Source organism: Miscanthus floridulus, chromosome 5, assembly GCF_019320115.1.
Source record: "Miscanthus floridulus cultivar M001 chromosome 5, ASM1932011v1, whole genome shotgun sequence".
Taxonomy (NCBI): Eukaryota; Viridiplantae; Streptophyta; class Magnoliopsida; order Poales; family Poaceae; genus Miscanthus; species Miscanthus floridulus.
In genome coordinates this window covers 80,368,003-80,392,414 of record NC_089584.1, presented here as the reverse complement: position 1 = coordinate 80,392,414, position 24,412 = coordinate 80,368,003, and the positions used below count along the sequence as shown (strand labels likewise).

The following is a 24,412-nucleotide window of genomic DNA, read 5'->3' as shown; positions in this document are numbered from 1 at the left end:
AACATTTTCAAGGGTGTTAGCACTCACTAGAATCTAAATGCATATGCAATGAGTTAGAGCATCTAGTGGCACTTTGACAGCCTGCATTTCGATACGAGTTTCTCCCCTCTTAATAGTATAACTATCGATCCTAAATATGTAATCATACTCGCTAAGTGTCTCAGGTCACTAAACCAAAAAAGCTCCTATCAAGTTTCACCTTTGCCTTGAGCTTTTTGTTTTTCTCTTTCTTCTTTTCTAAGCCGAGCACTTGATCATCACCACTGGTCACACCATCATCATGATCTTCACCACTTGCTCCATTACTTGGAATGTGCTACCTATCTCATAATCACTTTGATAAACTAGGTTAGCACTTAGGGTTTCATCAATTCAACAAAACCAAACTAGAGCTTTCAGATGCTCTGGATTGCATTTTCCTACCTGTGTTGATTAAGGACTGTTCGTTGGTGGCCATTTGACAAGTATGAAGGTACCAAACACATAACAGGGGCCTGAGTTATAGTTGACCATGAAGCTTAGTACTTCCTTATGACTAAGGTGCTGCAAAACGTTCATCGAAGTGTTCCTCTAGGCCATTCTAGCAGGTTGTTTTTGGGAGGGGAATGTCCATGGTAAAACTTATGAGGGAGAGAAACCCATCGCCGGTTCACTGGGGCGAGCCTCATAGGGTGGGTTCCCTGAGGTGGTCAGGTCATTTCGGGCCTTGGTCATACAGTTGGAATGGTTGCCTTGTACATGCTCTGTAGAGAGAAGTGCGGGCGTGTGTTTGGGATTGCCCAGCTGGATGTACATCGATTGCAATCGCCACCCTCCTCAGATATGGATACCACTTGTCATTTTCACTATCATTGTAGTTAACACAACTAGAATATGGAGATGATGAGGCTTCTGCCGGATGATGAAAAATATTCTGATTGCTTACCACATGCTTGAGAGTAGTTCAGGTGCTTACCTAGAATGGTTAAGTAATGAACTTGATGTGACCGCTAAAACTTTGAATATAAGGATGCATTGTTCGTAACGCTTCTCTGCAAAGCAACTAAATAGCTATTCGAATAGCTCCTACATATCCTTCAGAGACGGGAGGCTACTCCCACCTAGTCGGGTAAGTCTTGCGGAGTACATTGTGTACTCAGGGTTTTATTCCCCCTGTTGCAGGTAGCAGGTGGATGCTAGAGCTAATTATTGTTGTGTGTGGATACCTCCTGGTGGGCTTAGTGAGGATTCATTTATCATCGCGACTGTAGCAGTTCTACTCTCATAATCTATACTCCTACTTTAATATTCAAAACTGTTTACTTCCGCTGCTCTTGTATAAAATAACCCTTCTTCTGCTGCTTGTATGAAATCAGTTTTAACTCTGATTTTATGTAATCTTGTGATGTATGAAATGGTTAACAAATGTTGTAAGCTTTATTCACTTGTTTATGATCATTTTCAAGTTCTCCCATTGGGTGTGCTCGATAGACTACTAGATTTAATTTAATCTCTTGTGTACTTAGTGTCAAATGGCTAATAAGTGCACTTGGGATTAGGTTAAATTGGGTAGTTCTGCCACACCGGTGAGCCTCTGGGCTCCCTTTAGGTTCTTGACTGGCTCCATGTCCATGATTGTGGAGATCTTCTTAGGGTTGACTTTGATGCCATGCTTAGAGATGATGAAGCCCAGGAGCTTCCCAGCGGGGACCCCAAACACGCACTTCTCTAGGTTGAGCTTGATGTGGTTGGCGCGGAGGCCAGAGAAGGTCTCCTCTAGGTCATCGATTGGATGCGCAGCCATACGGGTCTTGACGACAATGTCGTCGACGTAGACCTCTAGGTTGCGGCCGATCTACCTCCTGAAACACATCTGCATGCACCGCTAGAAGGTGGCTCTAGCGTTTTAGAGGCCAAAGGGCATGGAAGTGTAACAAAAGGTGCCAAATAGGGTGATGAACAAAGTGGCCAGCTAATCACAAGGGTCCATAGTGATCTGATGGTACCCAGAGTATGTGTCTAGAAAGTAGAGGGCCTCATAGCCGGCGGTGGAATCGACCACCTGATCAATCTAAGGAAGGAGGAATAGGTCCTTTTGGCAGGCCTTGTTGAGGTCAGTGTAGTACATGCACATCCTCCATTTCCCACTCTTCTTCTTGACCAGGATAGGGTTGGCCAGCCAGTCTGGGTGCTAGACCTCCCTGATGAAGCCGGCGGCCAGGATCCTAGTGAGCTCCTTATCGATTGCCTTGCACATCTCTTCGTCGAAGCAGTGGAGGTGCTGCTGCATAGGCTTGGCAATGGCTTTGATGTTGAGGCAGTGCTCGGCGATCTCACGGGGGATGCTGGGCATGTTAAAGGGGCTTCCACATGAAGACGTTGGCGTTGTCGCGCAGGAACTCTGTAAGGGTCGCTTTCATGTCCGGGGACATGGCGGCGCCTATGCAGAGCCACTTCTTGAGACATTGAGGATGGATCTAGACCATCTTGGTGTCATTGGCCGAGCGGAAGGCCACCGCTGGGTTCCCTTTCGCTCTATTCGGGGGCTCTTCACCCGGCTGGCGCTAGATTCGGGCAAAATCGGCAGCAGCAAGGTCAGCAGTAGCAAGGGTCGTGCCCTCTTGCTCACAGCGGTACGCCTCGGCCGCGAAGGTGGTGACCACGATGACCCCCCATGGGCCGTGCATCTTGAGCTTTAGGCAGCCATAGTGAGGGACAACCATGAACTTCGCGTAACATAGCCGCCCCAACAGAGCCTAGTAGGGGCTGGTGAAATCAACGACCTCAAAGTCAGAGAACCTCCTTTCAGAAGTTGGCAGGGTCCCCGAACATGATGGGGAGCTGGATGCTCCCAAGAGGAGTAGCCTAGACTCCAGGGATGATCCCAAAGAAGGGAGCTCGCCAGGACAGAGGTCCTTCCTCGACATCCCCATACGATCGAGGGTGTCGGCGTAGAGAACGTTGAGGCTACTCCCATCGTCCATCAGCACCTTCATGAGGTGGGCCCATCTAATGATGGGGTTGATAGTGAGCGGGAAACGGCTTGGGTTGGGGACGTGCTGGGGAATTCTTGGTGACCGAAGGTGATGGGCACCTCCGACCGTGTTGATCCCCCACAGCATACCCCTAGAAGGTCCGTGGGGGCGCCCGACTCGGTCCTTGTCGACAAAAGATGCTCAGCAGTCCACCGAGGGATATCCCACGATGAAAGATTGATCGGTGGAGGTGGAACCAGATAGTGACACAAGGCGTAGAGATAGCGATTTAGACAGGTTCGGGCCGTCTGATCGATGTAATACCCTACGTCCTATGTCTTTGGTGTATTATATTGATCTGGATGACCATGTAGATCAATGTCCACTAGGGGACCCCTACCACTCCTTATATACTCCGGAGGGGTTGGGTTACAAGGAAAGTATCCTATTTAGTACTATATAATATCTTGTGGTGCATGTCGACCAGTGCCGTGCACGCCTTGATCTTGTGGGCTGGGCCACCTCTAAGGGTGTGGCCCATGTCTTGTCTTATGGATATCGGGGGTCATACCCCCGCATATAGTTCTCGAGCTTGACAGTAGGTGATGTAGTCACATGGTGCTAGGGTTAGAAAGTAGAAGAAAGGCAGAAGACTGGTTGAGCAGGCAACTAGTCCATGAGCGGAGCCTTGAATTGAAAAACTCACATTCACCGCAAGGTGAAGTGTGCCCACTTAGTCTCCAAGCCTGCTGGAAGATGAAGAATGAATCTTGTAGCAGGGTTAAAAAAGAAGTCTGAAAGCTTACCGACATCGTCTAACATGCGCGTATCAAGACCCTAGACGTGCTGCCAAGATCATCACCCTGATCTAAACAGCATGGAGCAACTTGATAGCACATCGATGAGGCATAGCAAGATCCAACCATTGAGGGAGTCCCCAGTGTAGCTAGCGACGTCCGAGCACTGAGGAGTCCCTAGCGTAGCTGGCGATGTCCGAGCACCGAGGAGTCCCTAGCGTAGCTGGTGATGTCCGAGCACCGAGTTGTCCCCGACGTAGCTGGTGATGTTCGAGCACCAAAGTAGTCCCTGGCGTAGCTAGCGATGTCCGAGCACCAAAGTAGTCCCCGACGTAGCTGGCGATGTCCGAGCACCGAGGAGTCCCCAGCGTAGCTGGCGATGTCTGAGCACCGAGGAGTTCCCAGCATAGCTAGCGATGTTCGAGCACCGAGGAGTTCCTGGCGTAGCTAGCGATGTTCGAGCAACGAGGAGTCCCCGGCATAGCTGGTGATGTGCGAGCACCGAGGAGTCCCCGGTATAGCTGGCGATGTCCGAGCACTGAGGAGTCCCTGGTGTGGCTAGCGATGTCCGAGCGCCGAGGAGTCCCCAGCATAGCTGGCGATGTCCGAGCGCCGAGGAGTCCCCGGCATAGCTGGCGATGTCCGCAAGGTGAAGTGGGGTGAAGTGTGCCCACTTAGTCCTCAAGCACGAAGAATCCGAGCATCGAGGAGTAACCGATGTAGCTAGCGATGTCCGAGCACCGAGGAGTCCCCGGCGTATCTGGCGATGTCCGAGCACCGAGGAGCCCCCGGTGTAGCTGGCGATAAAGCACGAGCGACGAACAATCTGGTCAACTGGTCGGTGGTGAAGTGAGCATTGAGTAGAAACGACCGGCGAATAGTCCGATCAATTGGTCGGCGACGAAGTCCATGAACCTAGCGGTCCGACCAGTTGATCGGTGGAGAAGTCCGAGCACCAGGTGGTCTGATTACTAGACGATGATCCTGCAATACAAATATGTAGAACGGGTAGTACATGATGTAAAAATATATGAACTCCGGAGAAAAATCAACAATGGCGATGAAATAGCATATGTAGCTCGGCGATCAGTTGGTGTGAAGATGTATTTATATTTAATATAAACCGTCCGAACAGTTAGTGTGTAACTAAGTCTCCAACCCTAGCTAGCCTGTTAACCATAACGCGGAGCACGGAGCCCGTGTGCGTGTAGGAAGAACAAAGCGTCGCTAAGGAGCCACTGCCGACCACCCATAACACAGAGGGCAGACGCTCATGCACGTGTAGGGAGGAGCCGGAGACAGGGCCGTCTCTGGGGACATCCGAGCGTCAACATGACTGTTCGGGGGTTTAGAAAATCGGTTGGAGAGCAAACATGGAGAAAAAAGCTAGAAGAAACATTATGGCGATATACGAAGATTGGAGAATATTTAGAAAAATATTAAAGCGTGACTTAGCTTTAGACAAAATGTCTAGTCAGCGACGTATGGCATTATCTGGTCGACGACGCGGGCAGCTCGCTTAGCGGCTCGCTTGACGGCTAGAACGAAGTTGATCTCATGTTAGAGTAGGATAGACGTAGTTGGAGCTTGGCAGTGTCAATCCGCGTACGAAGACATGCGTCGTGGTTGTTGAAGGATGTTGACGCGATCCACCGAGTTGCCATGAAGGATGTTGATCTTGAGTTACGCCATCTGGTTCACCAGGGATCAGCGCGCACGAGCCCCTACCTGGCACGCCAACAGTCCTCCTCTAAAGACCATGGGGTAGAGTTGCATCACGTCAGGGGCATGTCCCCCTGCCATCCGCCTTCTTGTGGGTGGGAGAACTACCCATCCATGGTGCCCAGATGGCGATGAGGTGCCTCCCGGTCGGCCGGTGGTGGATGCCTAGTGGACCAGACATCGCCTGCATCAGTAGGCCGGAGGAAAGAAGGGGATCTTAAGCCAGGCGCGAGGGATATCCCCCATGGCCCCTGGCTTGCAGTAGATCCGTGCAGGATCTATCGGGCCGGGACCCCGAGATCTGTTCCCAGAAGCCCTGGCGGAGGGGGTGGTGCCGGGGGCTCGTTGCCCATTGGTGCGGCCCTATGGAGTGGACGAAGCTCGTCGTAGCAATCGGTGACATAGGCTAGGCTCCCAAAGTTGAGGACCTGGCCTGAAGCGAAGACGCCGACCATGACGGAGAACTCATCGGGGAAGCGGACGCCGCCGTTTGGGGCGATGCTGCTTGCTCCAAAGACGAGGCGGGTGGCTCCAGCCACCGTAGAGCTAGAATCGCACTTGATGCTGCCCCCTACCTAGCATGCCAGCTGTCGCGGGGTCAGAACCACGGCAAGCATGTTGTTCGAGTCGGTGTCAGAGTATGAGTCTTCGGTGGCTTGGTTGGACTCAAGAACACAAGAATCACATAGAGGACACAACAGTTTATCCTGGTTCGGGCCAATCAATGCCCAACGTGCAGCAACTGATGATCCTTATACTCAAAAGCAGCCAAAATCGGAGGGTTACAATAGGGTTGTAGAGAGATTTGGTAGGAGGTTAGCTCAGTGCTAATCCTAAGGTTGCCTCGCTGCCGGTGGTGCCTCCCCTCATCAGAGAGGAGGAAGACGATGGGATCTAGTGGAGCTCTCGGTGCCCCTCCATGGGTTTCCTTGCTCTCGGTGCTGAGTGGAGGCCAAGGAATGGAATGGAGTCGAATGATCTGTCTGCTCCCCCTAGGTCCGACCTTATCCCTTATATAACGAGATAGGTCGGGTACATGGCGGTTTGGGGGAACTAGTCTACGATCTACATGCGCTAGTCTAGGAGGGCCTTGTAGCGACGCGTTGTGGACCGTGGTGGTGTTGTGGAGCCAAAGAAGCCTTGGACATCGTTCGGCTGCTCTGTTCTGACACTCTATGTGTCAGACTGTGTCGGCTTGGACCGGCCTCCCCCAGGTGGACCTTCTGAAGTCTTCTTGGTGGTGAGGAAGGTCGGCTCCAGGGGCTGACACGAGGGACCGGGAGCATCCGAGCCCCTAGAGACCACTGGGAAGCTTTGTCTTCTTGTGTCTTGCCCAATGCGTGACCTTGTCGGAAAAGTGGCTGGCGATGCCGTGCCCAAGGGGCAGTGCCGGGAGCCCCCGAGCCTCGGTATCTCGGGGCTTGTCTTCTTGCGCCTGGACCTTGGTTGGCGTCGTTGGAGGGTCAGGAGCCAAGGGCCAGGCCAAAGTGTCGTTGTAGATCAGGAGCCTAGGGGCTCGGGCAAGCCCCCGAGCCCCAAGCGAAGGTCACAGCGGAGTCAGGCTCGATCGGGTTTCTTCTCAGAGGATGCGCGTGAGCGTACCTGATGGGTATAGCTCCTGAGCCCCCGGGCGATCCTAGAGGGGTCGGTCGGGGGGTCTTCCTCATTCAGGAACCATTGAACCCGAGGCTTAACATACCCATATGTTAGAATCTCATCAGCGGGCATCACAACTACCTCGGTGCAAAGGTCATGGTAAATCAATCTTTCCCGAGACGGTTGAAATGCCCGCCTCGGTAAATCAAATAAAAAAAGAAAAACCAGTGGACAAGCCCGCCGAGCCCATCCACGCGCCGCTGCCGCCATCGCTCGTCGGAGCTGGATCCAGCCTCCCCGTCGCCAGACACGCCGTGGCCGGATCAGGACCTGTCATTGCCGGAGAAGGACCGATCACTTCCTCACGCATTCCACCGCCGGGTGCCTCTCCCGCTGGACGCCGTCGGAGGAGGGCGTGCTGAGGAGGGCGCTTCCTCACGCGAGAAGTCGCTGGCCGCCACCTCTTCTAGCCGAAAGTTGCAGGCCGCCACCTCCTCAGGCCGGATCTCGCCGAGCGCCTCGCCTACTCCTGCGCCCGTGCCGCTGCCTCGCCGTGGGAGGAGCTCGGGAGAGGAGCCGGGGAGGGGCTGAGAGAGAGAGGGAGGGAGGGACGCCGCCGTGCTCAAGTTTTGCGTGGTCAGAGAGAGAGAGGGGGTGAGAACGAGAGAAACCCTAGAGTGTTGTATATATATAATACTTGAGTGCTCTATCGGGCTAAACTGGGCCTTGGTTGCGATTTCGGCCTGTTAACGGAGGCCCTCCAGTTTCCTAAAAAAACTAGGGTGTCACGACTAATCAGACTACTTGTAAATAGTGGCTGTAATTTTAAATATATATGACGTTTAGGATAAGCCAATCATTTCAAAAATGAACTAGTAATTAGCTTGTCCTAAACATCATATATATTTACAAAGGGAGGGAGCATCAGACAATGCAACAAACAATATCACATACACATGTCAAATATACTTATATGTAAAGGTCGTGGATACCAGAAGTATTTACAACATTTGATAGAGTAAAAATTGAACATTCAGGTCAGATCCAACAAAAAACACATAACTAGATGTTAGAATTCATAGTATGTGCATGTTACACAAAATTATCAACCAAGGACTGGAGCTTAAGATTTTATTAAAAAAAACTTTTTTCCAAAAGGACAGCAAAAGCTTTACTACAACTAGGAGAAAATAAAACACAAAGTACCAGCCCAATTATTTGAGTGGAAACCAGGCCCAAAAAGCACACAACTAGGAAAGTTTGATTAAAAAAAAAACTCTACAAGAAAAAATATACTAGGAAAGGAAAATTACAACTGATAAAGACAAAGTAATGTATGGGATGGGATCGAATGGAATGGATAATATCATAAAGGAGCAACAGTGATGTAGAAGTCAAATAGTAAAAACATCAGATTGGTTAGCATTCATAGTCCCACTTGCCTTTGCTTCTATCTGACAATGTTAAAAGTTCACTTCATTTACAGTGCAAGTTTCCTAAATTTCAATCTGCTGAAATCGCAGGTTAAGGTTCTTCATACTTAAATGGCAGAATTTGAAACAGGATTTTCAGCATTTGCAAGACTTGCTTCCAAAAGTTTCAAGCTAACTGGTACTCCCTCCGGTCGGAAATACATGATGTTTCCGACTGGAGGCTTGAACAAGCAGCAAGCAATCCTGGCTACTTGGAACATCAACTATTACTGGTCGGAGGGAGTATATTATATGTAGTATCATCAGGCACGACTCCACTGCTGAGCATCTTATCATGCAATTGGAATGCCTCTTGCAGCTTACCATCACAGATGTGTGCATTTATCAGCATGTTATAAGTAACAGTATTTGGACACACATCTAACCTTCATATCGTCCAATAACCTCTTAGCACCATCAATGTCTCCACTTCGGCAAAGACTGTGGGTTAGCGCTGTGAAAGTTTTATCATCAGGAATATTGTGATTGGCCAACATCTCTGAGTACAGTTCCAAAGCAAAGGCCACATTGCCAACTTTTGAGAACCCATCAATTAAGGTTGTATAGATTTCTGTATCAGCAACAATTCTTTGTTTGATCATGCTATAATAGAACTTCGAAGCTTCTGCCATCATTTTCAAATTCTTGTACCCTGTAACAAAACTATTGTAGACAGTGACATCTGGTGTTAAACCATCTTTTAACAGAAGAACCAAAAAATGGAGTGCATGAGACATATCCCCCTGTTTGCAAAACATATTTATGAAAGCATTGTATGCAGCAATGTCAGGTTGAATGCCATTGCGCCTCATGTAAATGAGCAGCTTCACTGCGAGATCACAGCAGTTGGTCCTACAGTAACCATCTATAAAACTGGTATATGTTACTATATTGGGGGTTATACCTTTCTCACACATCTGCCGATACATAGCCAATGCAGAGCCCATCATACCAGCTTTCACAAATCCATTAATGATACTATTGTATGTCATTGTGGTTGGAACAAAACCTTCACTTAAAAATCTCTTCAATATTTCATCAACTTCACAAACACGATCGGCCATGCAAAGTCCATTTATTAGAATGTTATATGTATACTCACCGCAAGAAACTCCATTCTGATGCATTTCATTAAGAAGGGCATAGGCCTTGTCAAAAGCTTTCTTCTTGATGTACCCTTTCATCAGAGTTGTGTAAGTGACCTCATTTGGTGGGTATCCTTTACCAGGCATCTCAGAGTATAACTTGAGTGCTTCATCCATGCACCCCTTCTCACAGTACCCCAGCAGCAGGCTGTGGTATGTCGCAATAGAAGGTTTGACTCCTGCTTCCTTCATCTTATCCCATAAGTTGACTGCCTCGTGGAGTTTGCAATGCTTACTGAGCCAATGAATTAGACAACCGTATGTGAAGACATCCGGTACCCCAGTATCAACCACAAGATCAAACAAGGCAATGGCATCCTTCCACTGTTTGTCTCTTAGGAGGCCTTTGATCACCAAATTGAACTCATATGTGCTCGGCAACAATCCCTGCTCTATCATCTGGTGGCATAGCTTATATGCCTCATCTGTCATCCCCTCTGCATCACAACCTTTGATCAGGACCCATATGTCACATTGGTCGGTGTCACACCATCCCTGACAGCCTCATCAAACAAATCTAATGCTTTCCCAATTTCTCCATGCAAGCAACATCCGTGCATCAACGTCGTCGCGAGAATCACATCCATCTTCTTCCCCGTGGCCAGCAGCATCTGATCCTTCAGCCGCAATGCCTCATCCATCCTCCCCACCTTCACAAGCACACCCACCACAGAATTGTACATAAAATCCCGTGGCTTGAGCCCTGCCTCCATCATCTTCCCCAGCACCTGGACTGCCTCGGTCTGCATCGCGTAGCTTGCACAAACCTGTGATTGTGATGGTATAAACGCGCTCGTCGGGCTTGACCCCGGCACCGGCCATTTCATCGAACAGCCTGACGGCGTCACCGTGCATCCCTCCCCCGACGCAGGCCCGCATCACGACGTCGTACATCTTAGCATCCGCGTAGTACCCCCTGCACCGCATCTCGTCGAACAGCGTGAGCGCATCCGCAGCCGACGCGCCCCGTGCCGTGGCGACGAGCAGGTCGGTGCGAGACTTGGCGTCCGGGACAACACCCCTCGTGACCATGCGAGAGTATGCGGCCGCGGCGGCCGCGCGGTTGCGGGCGGCGCGGGAGAGGCAGGTGAGGACGTGGCTGAGGAGCGTGACCGCGGCCGGCGAGCCAGCGTCCGCGGCGGAGAGGACGGCGTCGACGAACTCGTTCGGCGGGAGGCGCGTATCCAGTGCAGCGGCACGGAGCAGATGGAAAGCGTGCGGGCCGTCGGGCGATGAGGTGAGGAGTGCGCGGAGGGAGGAAGCGAGGTCATCGGCGACGCCATGGCCACGGGCAGCGGATGGTCTGGCGAATTGGGTGGAGAGGAGCTGGGCGGCGCTCTGCGGCGGCGGGGCCGGAGAGGAAGGTGCCGCGGTGGAGGTGGCGGCGGCGGCGGCGGTGTTAAGGCTGCGCCGTGGGAACAGTGAGGAGGCGGCTGCGAGGAGCCGTGGTGGGCGCATGGTGGCGCCGAAGGGGTTCCGTTCAGTTCAGGGTTCTCAGAATTCTGATGGAATAGCGGTTGCATTTCTTCATTCTGGTTCAGTTTCATCAGAACCCAACACTTTTTTACAAATTGCTAAAAAAATTGAACTTTTTAGAAAGGGGCTCTTGCATTTTTACTCCTGTTTTGTATCGAAATTATGATTTTAGTCTCTGTTTTTTTTTGACTTTTTGAATTTGTCCCTGCGTTTTCAAAACGAAGCACTGCTTTGCCCCTATTCCGTCATCCTCCCCTAACGGTATTAACATTTGTACAAAATGACAGAAATGCCTCATATGATTTTACCCCCGTTTGTTATGTCTATTTGTGATTTTACCCCATGATTTGGAATTAGACATTTATATTGTAATGTTGACAAAAATGATTACATTTGGTCAAATATATTTGGCACAACTTGCAATTATTTCGATTCAGATTTAATATTGAAAAAATATTCAAATTTTTGGCAGCACATTAGCAATATTGTATAATCTTTAACAAGGAGGAGTTCACTGGAACATAGGCGCCATCAACTCAACACAAACTAGTTTTCGAAAAAGAAACACAAATCCATAACACGCAGCACTGTCGTATCCATGCAAGCATGCGGATTCGTCTCGAAATAGTCCAACGCGGACCGCATGTAGGCGTCCGTCACAACCCCCGTGGCACCGCGCACCAACCGCACAGCGCGCGGTAGAGAGCCAGAGACGACGGCAGCTCCCCCGTGGGGCACGCGACGCTGGTCAGCATGATAGCGTTGGGCGTTGGCAAAGTACCCCGCAGGGAGCGGAACCGCGGTCGCCCATCCACCGCGAACAGCAGCTTGCTCCGCCGCGACGAGCATATCCCTAGCGCCCACTCCACACCTAGCCGGCCAGTGCCTCGAACGTGGTGCACGCACGGCCCTCCAGCGCCTTGACGTGCGTGATGGACGCGAGTGTGAACCGGAACAAGCGGTGCTGGGTCCAGGGAGTCCGAGTCGTCCTCGTCCCCGTCGTCATCGTCATCGGTGATCTTGGTGAACTCGTGGTGCGGGAAGAACGAGACTGCGGCGTGCGCCCCTGAGCCGGACCCGGACGAGACCCGCGGCGGGGCGCCCGCCTGAGACCCGCAGCCGGGCACCGCCGCCGCCCGGTGCGCGCACGACGAAAGACCGCAGCCGCCCCCTGCGCCCCGAACAGCAGCCGCACTGCGCAGGAGGCCCGAGGCTAGGAGGCGCCGCTGCACCGCGCGCCCTACCTCTGGTGCAGAAGCCGCCGCCGAGGTCGGCTGCGACCCCGCGCCAGATGCGCCCGTGCCCGATGCACCTAGGTCGGATGAGGAAGATCCTAGAGATAAGGATAAGGGCAAGTGTGGTCATTTCGCATTTCCTTTTTAGATTTGAATTTTTTTAAATCATTTATTCCCTGCCCATCTAAGGACATCCAAAGTAGGGGCAAATGGATCGTTCATTTCAAAATAGCAAGGGTAAAATCATAAAATTGAAAAAGCAGAGATAAAATCACAATTGGAGCACTTGATAGGTTCAAGATCATAATTTTTCCTAAATGGTGATCCCTAATAATGCATGCTGACTTAATGCCCAAAACTATGTCAGTCTCAGAAACTTCAGCAGAAGTAAATATATTTGTTCCATTAAGTCAATCTCTGTGTGAGTTTCATGTCACTAAGACCCCGTGTGTTGAAAACAGTGTAAATAAAATTTATTATCATGAAACTCATTTCATCCATAAAAGTTGTCATCTCTCTTAATCAATCCCACTGAAACTTTTCGTCATATCTATCTTCATCGATACTACTGTAAGATCTACTTATTTAATGCCCAAACTGTTGTTATACCCCATCGAACTGGCCTTAACCATTGGTTGCAAGTACTCCCTCTCTCCGGAAACAAAATACAATTCAAGCATAATACTAAGTCAAAGAATCTTGAGTTTGACAATGTTTATTATATAGATTCTTCCTTGAGTATATTTTTATACTTGCTATACACATTTTATATTCATAAATATTGTCAAACTTTAAATAATTTAAGAATAGAACTAAAATTGCATCGCAGGAAGTAGGTTCCAAGTTCCTTAAAGCTCAGATCAACGATTATTACAACAGCCTCATCCAGGCACGCATCAATGGGTCAAATGTCACAATTCCAAAATTCATTCACCATGACAATATAGGCATGTGGGTCACATGTCACAATTCCAAAATTCATTCGCCATGACAATATAGGCATGTGATGGAGGGAAGTATGCACAGAAACAGCTTCTCAATTGAATGGTACACTTTTGTTGATACATACACGATGTCCTCACCAAATGGCCAAACCGTAGTCCCCAAAACCTACAAAGTGCGTTGCAATGTGAGAATCATCTTTCCAAAGAGTGCTACCATACCAAAGCAATAAGGTTCAAAAAGTGAACTGGAGACCAACACATGTAAACCCACGGAGAAGTGCAGAAGAACATATCGTACTTAGGCCATGTTTGGTTCCTACAGCTAGGATCCTCATAAAATTCTTGTCACATCGAATGTTTAGGACACATGCATGGAGTATGAAATATAGACTAATTACGAAACTAATTACACAACTTGCGACTAATTTGCGAGACGAATCTTTTAAGCCTAATTAGCCCATGATTTGACAACATGTTGCTACAGTAAACATGTGCTAATGACAGATTAATTATGCTTAAAAATTCGTCTCGGAAATTAGCCTCCATCTATGTAATTGGTTTTGTAATTAATCTATATTTAATGCTTCTTATTAGTATCTAAACATTCGATGTGACATGAATTTTAGGAGCGACTAAAGAACCAAACACCCCCTTAAATACCAACCTTGCTTAAATCAAGTATGGAAAAGTTTCGGCAGATTGCGGCCAGTGTTTGTGCCAGGTTAATGTCACCAAGGCTGACTGGACTTCTCTATGCCTCAGGCCTCAGCAAAGAGATAATGCAGCAAAGGACCCACAACTGCTATACTCAGACTATTACCCAGCATAGCATACCTGCAACAAGAGGATTTCAAAACCTATATGACAACCTGTAATTATAAACACTATTTAGATAGCGACCCATTATTTCTTACAAAACAAATAGATTTATCTCTCATGCTTCTTATATGTACTGCAATTCAAATGCTCTTGTAGTTTACTGAAGCAACTCAGAAGTGTATAATGGAACCTAAACTCACTGTTGCCTAAGGCTTATGCAATCTGGGAAGTTGAAACTTGAAGGGAAGGAATGGAAATTGGCGACCTGAAAAATTATATAAACAACATCAAGAGCCAGAGGAAGAGGCAATAAAAGGAGACTTGAAAGGATGGAATATACCCAAAGACTTAGCCTTAGATAGGAGTGCTTGGAAGACAGCTATTCACGTGCCTGAACCTTGATTGCTTCTGATGGGTTTCAACTCTAGCCTACCCCGACTTGTTTGGGACTTAAAGGCTTTGTTGTTGTTGTTGTAACATCAAGAGCCAGAGGAAGGATTTAAACATCTGAAGTGTAAACAGGCAGCTACCTCTTGAGGGGTGAAGAATCGTAGGCCCAACTTCTTCAGGGAAGAAATTTGAAGCTTCTCTTCAGGAACCCATTTGAGGTTCTAGTATTTGAAGTAAGATTATCATTAGGCAAAATCAGACACCATATAAATGAGTGAAATCTAGACAAAATGAGAAGAGTGATCATAATGAATCTTACTTCAGATGTAGCCAACAAGGAGCCTGTCCCCTTCACATAACGATAGTAGCTTTTAGTGAAGCAACAGCACCGCTTAGATTCAGGGTATACAATATCTTGCAAGTAGTCAAGGAGTCAACACAATACCAAAATCAAAGATTACTAGAAGTTAATAAAAATAATAAATGTAACATACCAAACAAATCACATTAATAAACGATAAAAAACTGATAAAGAAGGTAACTCAATACAAGAAAGAATCAAGGATACCCATAGCATTCCCCCACCGCTCAATCAAGTTTACTGAGACCATGTAATCTTGCAAAATTGACTCATTTCGAGTGCCTCCATCAGCCTCCTTGACTACATAAGATACAGTGTCATTACAACTACAAATCAGCTTCTTCAAATAAAATCATGTAAACTTAACAACGATAGACCTTACTGTAAAGGCTGGCAAGTGAGCCTTCCTACTTACCAAGAAAATCTTTTATCGGCTTACAAACTGGCTCCAGCTCTTCTTCAGTTTGGTGGTCACTACCCTGTGATGTACTGTTCAGTGTCAAGCTTAGGCACATAGGTGTCTGGAGCAACTTATTGTTGACCGATGCATTTCGAAACCGCATAGGTTCTCGTTTCGCCTGTTGATAAAAAATCAGCTGCAGTTACATAATTGATCCATACAATCCAGTGGATTTATCACTTATCAGAAAATGCCCCACACAGACACACTTTCTCATTTCTGAAGAGTGTCTTTTTCAACACAAAAAGAAAAGCACCATATTTTATCATAGGCAACAGATTCCCTGGAGACCTGGACATCCCTCAGGTAATAGTCAACTAAGAAGTGATGAGCAAATAAAAATGAAAATAAGGGCTGTGAAATGCCATGACAGTATAACATGTCAAACACTAAAAAGTTCTTACCAAACAAAAGTAGCGAGGTCTAGAATATGGGACACCAAACTGTAAGGGGCTTAGGATGAATTCTTGTGTGTTAAAATTGAGACTTGAAAGGACCTCCAGCAACTGATTATGTGTATCAGACACCTGGCATAAATGAACAAGATATATCCACTGTTGAGAAGTTCGAGTATTAAAAAAAAATCCAAATAAAGTTTATACCAACCTCGAATCCAACTACGTTTTCTACAAATAACATTTGTGGAGGATAGCTCATGTCTTGCATGAGGTTGAGAATCTTGATGAATGAAAATGCACGAGCGTCAGCTGAATGCTTCTGAAGTCCTACACAATGGTTGATCCATGAACCAAAACTGAAAAAGAGAATATAGCGCTAGAATATATATTACTGAGATGGAAACCTTGCCGTGTGTATGGCTGGCATGGAGGAGAAAGAAGCCATGCATGTGCCTTGTATTTGTCTAAGTCACTAGCAGTGAGCGTTTGAATGTTCCCCTGTAGTACAAGAATGATGCATAAACATACAGTAAATAAAACTATAACAGCATAGTTCAGTTCATTCTTCACAAGTCAAACTAAAATATAAAAACCAATGTATAGGTAGAATGATAATATCCTTCTGATGGTGAGGTACATGACCCAGGTGCATAACTCTACACAAATGAGAAATACAAGTGACCATTGCCCCCACCATTCCCTTGATCCCTTCAACTGCAAAGTTAATGAAACTCGCCCTAATTTGTCAACTATGGGCAAGCAATGAAGAAGGCATCCTCAATTACAGTCGAGTTAGCAATAGATACTTTCTAATAAAATTGTAAAATGCAAATACACGAACAACATTATGGCTGCAGTACCAAGAAAACAGGGCTAAAAAGTGTCGTGTTATCTGAACATCAGGCAGCATAGCCAAGGTTCTGACTGAATCTTCAGGTGATCATCACAACTGCAATTTTTTGCCTTGCGCCTAGGCTCACACTAAATCGGTTGCACTAGACACATATACTAACACATTCTATCTCGGTTTCAGGACTACGAAAGAGCGCAAGATTTTGGGGTCAAAGCGGAGCGCACCTGGTAGGGGCGGTGGCCGCCGAAGTTGTGCTCATAGACGTCATTGGCGACGTCGTTGATGTCGAAGGCTTCCACCACCTCCGCCCGCACGCCCGACGCCATCAGCGAGTACCTCTGCAAGCAAAAGGGGAAGGCGCCGAAACCCTAGCCGCCGTTAGATTAGATAGATGACGGGGTGAATGGGAGGAGAGAACAGGGCATTCGATAATACCATGCCGCCGATGCCGCTGTAGAACTCGAGCACTCTCAATGGTGCCGGCGCCTCCATCGCCTCCGGCAGTCGCGCGGCGCGTGCTAGGCTGCTGGCTGCAGCAACTGTTTGGAACCCCGGTCCCGGTGACGTTGGCCGACAGTCAAAACTACGGTCACGGACTCACTGTGCAGTTCGCCGTTCGGTGGCATCTAACGATGCTGCTGTTTTTCCTTATTTATTTTATTTACTTTCGTTTCCTTGGCGATCCGGACCTTATTAGCACCGGAAGTGTGGAACATGGCAGGTTTTCAAAAAAAAATTTAAGGTTTTCGAAACGTGGAACATAGCCACGTTCCTCGTTCCGAGAATGTTGTTCCAAGAACGTCCAGTTTCTAATTCGGAAATATTTACGTTTTGACTTTATAAAATAATACCTCAAGTTCCTATTTTTGTTCCATGTTCCCGCCCCCTTGTGAGAACATGGCTCCTAATATCCGGGCTAGAACACCGCTGCACCGTTGCTCTTAAACAATCTGCCCTACGCGTTGATGAGTGGTGATTTGGTGAAGCGATTAGGGTGTGATTGGTTTGTGTATTAGTCTAGCCTGGCTTTGATTAGAGTCTAATCATGCCCTTACTGTTTTTTTATCAAATGCCCTTACTGGCTAGAGTGCGATATAACCGACCAAAATCCCATACAAAGGCTTATGACAATAATATTGTTGTGAAGGCTTTTCACTCGCTTAAACTTTTGGGTTCATTTACTTGGTGCATGAAATCTAACATGGTATCAGAGTCAAAAGTCTCGAGTTTGAGTCCTGATAGAGGCATATTTTAAGTCATCCGCTCCCTTCTTTATTTCCACGTTTGCGGCTTGTTCTGGCTGCACGCGCGTGCTGAGTGTTGTGAAGTATTAGTGAATTGCTCTTCCCAATCACTTAAGCTTTTGGGTTTTATTTGGCTGGTGCATGAAATCTAACAAATATGAGACCTGGTACCGTTCACATATGGGATTTCTTTCCCAAACACAAGTTGTTTAAGCTTAGATTTTGATAAGGTAGATGATGGTATTTCTCTTTTATGACTTGAAGCATGGGCTTTTTATTTCGATCTGATTATACAAAATTACAACGATGACACAGTAAATTTCTCCCACACGTGCCACCTCACGTGCGCACATCTTTTCACTTGGTGCAAGTGGTAGATTCTTATCGTCTGTGATTGAAAGGTTCTGACTTTAAGTCGCGGTCTCCTCGTATTGCAGAATAAGACGTACCACTGACACTCTGCAGACCCCGCACAATGCACGCGCGCGTCTCCGCGCCACACTCCCCCTTCCGGCCTGGCGGCCTCCGCACGGCCGGGCCGGCTCACGCGCACTCGCCCAGACCCGATCTCCTCCGTCCATCGAACCCTTTGCACGAACCCCGGTGCGCATCACAACCACCCACCCAGTCACCCACTCCCCGGCCCGCCGCCTGAACAGCCACTTCCCGTCTTCCCCTGCCCGGCTGCCCTTATTATTTCCTCTCCGCCGTCTCCGTCCCCGGGTCAAATCGAACCGAGCCCATCCATCTCCATTTCCGCCGCCGCCGCCGCCGAGAGAGATCCCCACCCGCCCATCCACCACCATGTGGCGCCGCCTCCACACCCTAGCCCCCGCCTTGCGCAGGGCTACCGCCGCCGTTGCTGCCGGGGCCCCCGCGGCGCCCGCCTCCTCTGCAGCCTGCGCCGCGCCGCTCTCCTCGGCGGCCGCCGCCTTCCGCCGCACCAGCCCGCTCCTCTCAGGTAAGGATCTCGTACCCCTGGATCTCGATTCCCTGGCGGCGTCCTGCGCTGATCGAAGTGGCGGTGGCCGCGTGGGTGTGTGCTGCAGAGGACAAGCCGGCGAGGGTGGAGGACGTCATGCCCATCGCCACGGGGCTCGAGCGGGAGGAGCTGGAGGCCGAGGTCCAGGTGAGATGGTCTGCTCCTTGTTCGAGAGGGGGGAGCTGGAATGCACGTCCGATTTGGGTCTGGGAAATGGCTTCTGATTCCTCGATCTGGACTGGGTTTTGCAGGGGAAGAAGCGGTTTGACATGGATCCCCCGGTCGGCCCCTTCGGTACCAAGGTTAGTTGGCCCTCGTAGATTTGACCGTTGTTTCTGATGTTCCTGGATCGGATTATACACCGAGGCTTTCTATGTCTATTATGATAATTAGGGTTCTTCATTTGTTGGTATTGTAATGAAATGTCTGATATTTATAGTTCTGATAATAATTGATAATATCTGGGTATTGGGTAAACTACTCGCGAGTGGTCAGATTTGCATTGTGCTACAAACTATGCATTGTTATTAGGGAAAATGCACTATGTCTGGACGTCTTGGTGCCTCGTCTATCAGTATCCATGCTTTGTTGTCTTACTACTATGCTCGAATAATGAACATCAATCCTGTTTATCATATCATACATTGTTCTGAAAATTTGGCATCATGTGTCTGGCTGATGTTTTTTAAATCTTTTGCATATTGTCTCTACCATGCCATGTTTTCTGCTGAATGTTGTTACTACTGTTTCGCGCAATTATTCAAACCATTCACATTTCCCTAGCTAATTTTATGACTAGAGCTGTGAGGCTTTGAGCCTGCTTGGCTGCTTCTCAGCAAGTTGCTTTCCACATGCTAGACATACTGTCGCTGTTTTAAACTGGCATGCATTAGACACCATATTATTATTGTTGCAACCTGCCTAATATCTATCGGGCTAACAATACAGTTCAATTTCGAAAGTACACACAATATCTGTTTATAATTGTACCAACTGAAATCATTGATCTATATTCATACTTATGTTCCTTTTCCATTTCAACGTACTTTTGGAATAGCCATTGTGCTATGCTCTTTGCCTACTCATGCTGAGATGCTGGTGTGAAAGGGGATGATGACACATTAATAAAATTGTGAGATGCACGCCAACACATAAAACCAATTTTCCATTTATGGTTAACAAAAATGGTTTTTGAATGGCAGATATCTATCTTGGCAGTGTTCTTGTTATTCTACTTGGTTCTAGAGAGCCGTTGGTCACACTGATAGTCTGATACAACTAATTCTTGGCTTGATAAGTACCGTATAGTCGTAAGAGTATGCTATTTGGAATGCATTCTGTTTAACAATGCTATATGGACTAAAAGCTTGATAGTTCAATGGTGCAATGGGAAAAATTTAACCATCAACACAAGTTTCAAAACCCCTCACTTTTTAAGTAACTTCGCGTCATGTTGCATATGTTTTGATATGTAACTCTGCCTTGATATCAAGTTTCTCATATTACATTTATCAAATGGCCTTGTGTAACTCATGAGTCTTGACATCAAAGTTGGATTTAACTCCATTTTTGTGAGCTAAGGTTGTAACCTGTCATGCCAATGTTAGCTTCATACCTGGGGTAAACACTAGCAGTCTGGTTGTGGTAGTATGAAGAACAAGAATCAATGAACCAGGGTATTAGGTTATTTCTGTAACTTGGCTTGAACTCGATTTCCCTTTTCTTTTTAGGATGATCTGTTTGTTTTTGTTATTGAGTTTTGACATATCCATTCTATGAAAAAATGTTCATAGGCCTGGAGACATTGTTATTTTACCATTTAAGCTATCACCTTGCAGTGTTGCCATGTCTTCTCGTCTTGCTGTGTACCTCCCCTCTTATTCTTCTTTTTTTGTACAAATATTGGTCCACAGTTTTAGGTGTTAGTTTCCGTTGAGACAGTTAATGGGTATAATGTGCTTTGCTCTGTAAACCGAGTGTTGGATGTTAGCAGTGTTTTTACGGTATTGCCAAGGCATCGCCTCGGCGATGAGGTGCCTGCAGGGAGCAAGGCGTCGACACCTAGCCAGAAGTAGTGAGAAGTCCAAGGAGACTGGAGGCAAAACAGAAGAAAAAAACGATAGGGAATCAACCAGAAAGGCCATGCTGCTGTCTCCTATCTCATCCCCACCAAAATCCGGCGCTGCTTGGGACATCTGTGGTGGCAGCGGCAGCTGATCCGGAAGGGACCATGACAGAGATCGATCTGAGGGAGCAGCAGCAAGATGGAGGGAATGAGTGGAGGGCAGGCTGCGCATGCAAGCGAGAGCAGCACAAGGGAGGGAGATGCGTCCGCTCTGCACCTGTGTGAGGGAGGGAGATGCGGCGGTGCTGCACCTGCGTGAGAGAAGCAGAGAGCCAGGCCCAGGTGGCATGTGTGGGCATGGAAGTGTGTGTCGGTGTCCTCGTTAGACTGTGACCTGAGAAGGGACATGTACGGGAGGGCACTCGTGGGCTGGGCCAACCACTTCTCTTTTCATTTGCCCTTTTCTGATTTTTCTTTCCTCCTCCCTGCTGCTATTTTCCTATTGAGTAAAGTGTGATTCACCCCCCTAAACTAGTCGCTGAATTTGAAAGATGCCCTCAAACTTCAATACCACACAACATACGCACCTCGCCTTATGAACGGAAATTTAAGGCGTCGTTTGAAAAGTTAAGGTGTGTATGTTGTCCGGTATTGAAGTTCGAGGGGGTCTTTCAAATTCAGTGAGTAGTTCAGGGGGTGAATCGGACTTTACTCTTTCCTATTTCTTAGAATGGTAAGGCGTCGCCTCACCTCGCCTTGTGAATGCCTTGGTGTTGTAAGTGGGGTAGGTTTCCATGCCTTGCTTACTGCCTTAAAAACCATGGATGTAAGCATGCAGAGTTTCGCTGTTCTACCTTCTTTCTTACCTTCAGAAGTTTCGGTTTAAACCTGGAGAGTCTGCTACGTTTTTTCTTGTGTACTCTGTATTATTCATTGCTTCTTTTGGTGCTGTTCCTGCAGGAGGCACCAGCTGTCATCGAGTCCTACTATAACAAGCGGATAGTCGGTTGCCCTGGTGGTGAGGGAGGTAAGTCAGTGTTGTCCTCGCCCTTTTATTTTTCTAAAGTTAACAGCTGGTGTGGTGTGAAGCATTTGTGTAACAAATTGCTTGGTTTTGGCCTTTTTTCGCCTGCTTTTTTTTTGCAGAGGATGAACATGATGTTGTATGGTTCTGGTTGAAAAAAGATGAGCCTCATGAATGTCCAGTCTGCTCGCAACACTTTGTGGTAATTTAAATCGCTAAATTGCTGTTTGCTTTACTATAAGTTATTGCTACACAAGAACACTGCTGTGCTGATGTCAGTGTTAATTAATATAATTATTTGGTTGGTTGATTTGTGCAGCTTAAGGTCATCGGTGATGGTGGAGATCCAGATGGTCATGATGATGAAGATGATGGACATCACTAAGGATGCCTTATGGTTCTGAAAATAAGAATTTGATGAGGCATATGAATCCATTATACTTCATTTTCTAGAACCAGACTGCTCCACGGCATCCTTGTTTATGAATAGACATTTGGCCATCAAGCAGGTGGCAGTTTTCACCTAGGGATTTTGTCCAAACAAAAGCTATTTGAGATTTGACCCATGCATTTCTTTAAGAGCATCATCGAATAAAAGATGACTGCATCAGATTGCTTTCTTTTGTTACCATATGGCCATCTGGTGTGATGGACATGTAATATTCAGTCATGGAACAGACCCATTTCTTTATTTAGTGTGCTGGGAAATTTGCGAAAGGCCTCCTATATCGTTGACAAATTTGAAGCCAGAGTTTGATGATCCATCACTTTATGACTATTGTCTAAATAATTATGCTGCTCTGTGACTATGCCCATGATGCCATTTTCCCAGTGCTAATGAGTACAGCTTGTGGCATGTATGCTGTGAAGAGTTAATAGCTCCTAGTCCGGTTACAGAAGGTCCTGTCACTGGTTCTAGCTTCTTTTTTTATCCTGCAATAATGTTTGGTATGATGCACATGTCACCTGTGGCAGCTCTTTGCGTTACAAATCATCTGCACAAAGTGAAATGACACAGGTTGTTCTGAAACGTCTACATTCTTGATTGTGGTTGATCTTCGATTCGTGAGATGGATGGACATCTTGTCAACAGTGGGTTGGACATGGTTGATCTCTTCAACCAACTAGGCCCTGAGGTTCAGCCAAGGCAGCAGAGGTCGTACATCGTAACACCCGCCCGTAACATGGATTTTTCAGAGCTAGCCAAATGACTTCACACAGCATAGATTGGACGAACAGGACGCGGCCCTGCTATACTGGAATAAGATACCAGGGGTCCAGGGCCTTTGAGACATTGACTATTGAGCACAAGAGACTGTTGTTGACAGCATTCATTCAGAAAAAAAAAAAAGAGGTTCTGGTCTGCATCACTTGTTCCGCGTCGACCACCTGTCGTGCCAGCACGAGTTGCATAGCAAAATTCCGGTTTGGACGAATGGGAGGGCTCGCAAATACAAAAGGCACAAAAGGTAGGGCAATCTGCTTATCTTTGTTCCATTCTTCCCATGGCCTTTTCCAATCCTAGCAAAAAAGGTCTCCTTTATCATGTGTGATCTCAACGACAATGCAACATTGCAACAATGCTTTTTCCTAGCTGCTGCAGTAGCCGATTTGAGTTGCTAATTGGCCTGTCTGCTCAACTACATACTCTATGCTGCCTAGTGCCTACACTACACGCGTCGAAGTCGAATACTCCCCGGCAAATGACAGTTTTCGACTGCGCAAATTATACCGCAATATTCCCTGTTCTACGGAAAATCTCAGAAAGGCCACCCTCCAGCCAGAGCTTCATGTACGCCGGTGACGGTGAGGTGACTGGGGATGCCAGCCAAAGTGCTGTTCTGGGACCGGGACGTGTGACAAGACAAGGACGCGGGATTTGGATGCTGCCACTGCCAGCCTCAAACCTCTTGAGGGGACGTACTTGCCGGCTGCTGTTGCTGCCCGTTAACTGAAAATATGCTCTAGGTGAATGGGTGGGTGACGAAGTGGAGGAGGCGAGGCAAATGTTCCGCCCATGCTCCGCCGCTGGTGGCAGATCACCATTCACCAGCGGCGAACGAAGGTGACACCAGCGCGACACGACATCCGATCCGTCCGTCCGGGCGCAGAAATTTCGGTATGGTATGAAGGAGATCAGATTCTTTACTAGGTTTGGCGACTTCTCAAGCCTCAAATGTTTTGCTTGCAGGTCGTCCTTTATTTGCAGACAGAATTGATGGGCAGTGCTGTCTAGCTGTTCTATTGATAGATGTTCTTCCTTCCTTCTGTTCTGCCTACACCCTTTCTTTTTCAGCAGCTCCAGCTCTCTACACTGATCACTGAGCTTTCCTGTGATGTAAGGGGTATATGAAATCAACATCTTATGCTAGATAGGATACGGTATTCTCCGAGTTTTCGATAAAAAGGAAAGGAAAGCAAAAATAAGAAAAAAGGTGTGCCTGCATTATTCTCCCCTATTCCATAAGCTTCCAG

At 47.5% G+C, this 24,412-nt stretch overlaps 2 protein-coding genes and 1 pseudogene across 5 annotated transcripts; 1 reads left to right on the top strand and 2 right to left on the bottom strand.

The window, feature by feature from the left end:
- Positions 1-8,516: 8,516 nt before the first annotated feature.
- On the bottom strand, positions 8,517-11,144 carry LOC136452433 (pentatricopeptide repeat-containing protein At3g54980, mitochondrial-like; annotated as a pseudogene).
- A 2,057-nt stretch (positions 11,145-13,201) lies between these two features.
- LOC136452431 (tRNA (cytosine(38)-C(5))-methyltransferase 2-like) lies at positions 13,202-17,293 on the bottom strand. Of its 4 annotated transcripts, XM_066453045.1 has the most exons (12): positions 17,058-17,293; positions 16,847-16,960; positions 16,174-16,267; positions 15,978-16,096; positions 15,776-15,898; positions 15,327-15,489; positions 15,119-15,211; positions 14,870-14,964; positions 14,691-14,771; positions 14,361-14,425; positions 14,006-14,175; positions 13,202-13,507 (listed from the first exon to the last, which is right to left on the bottom strand). In XM_066453045.1, exons 1-11 carry the CDS (start codon positions 17,112-17,114, stop codon positions 14,100-14,102), a joined length of 1,080 nt encoding a protein of 359 aa, XP_066309142.1. In that variant the 5' UTR covers positions 17,115-17,293; the 3' UTR covers positions 13,202-13,507; positions 14,006-14,099. The 4 variants fall into 4 exon arrangements, with proteins under 4 accessions (XP_066309142.1, XP_066309145.1, XP_066309143.1 ...); XM_066453046.1 differs by lacking the exon at positions 13,202-13,507 and having other exon boundaries at positions 14,104-14,175; positions 14,501-14,771; XM_066453047.1 differs by lacking the exon at positions 13,202-13,507 and having other exon boundaries at positions 14,130-14,175; positions 14,552-14,771.
- Positions 17,294-18,504: 1,211 nt separating this feature from the next.
- On the top strand, positions 18,505-22,676 carry LOC136452430 (putative cytochrome c oxidase subunit 5b-like). The gene is made up of 6 exons (XM_066453044.1): positions 18,505-18,827; positions 18,916-18,995; positions 19,100-19,150; positions 21,874-21,940; positions 22,060-22,139; positions 22,257-22,676. Exons 1-6 carry the CDS (start codon positions 18,671-18,673, stop codon positions 22,320-22,322), a joined length of 501 nt encoding a protein of 166 aa, XP_066309141.1. The 5' UTR covers positions 18,505-18,670; the 3' UTR covers positions 22,323-22,676.
- The last annotated feature ends 1,736 nt before the right edge of the window (positions 22,677-24,412 follow it).

Coding starts and splice junctions, on each gene's coding strand:
- LOC136452431 (XM_066453045.1), bottom strand. CDS start 17,114: ATGGAGGCGCCGGCACCATTGAGAGTGCTCGAGTTCTACAGCGGCATC. Junction 15,212..15,326: donor GCCGATAAAAGATTTTCTTG/GTAAGTAGGAAG, acceptor TATCTTATGTAG/TCAAGGAGGCTGATGGAGGC. Junction 14,772..14,869: donor CCTTGTTGGCTACATCTGAA/GTAAGATTCATT, acceptor TTCAAATACTAG/AACCTCAAATGGGTTCCTGA.
- LOC136452430 (XM_066453044.1), top strand. CDS start 18,671: ATGTGGCGCCGCCTCCACACCCTAGCCCCCGCCTTGCGCAGGGCTACC. Junction 21,941..22,059: donor TTGCCCTGGTGGTGAGGGAG/GTAAGTCAGTGT, acceptor TTTTTTTTGCAG/AGGATGAACATGATGTTGTA. Junction 22,140..22,256: donor TCTGCTCGCAACACTTTGTG/GTAATTTAAATC, acceptor TGATTTGTGCAG/CTTAAGGTCATCGGTGATGG.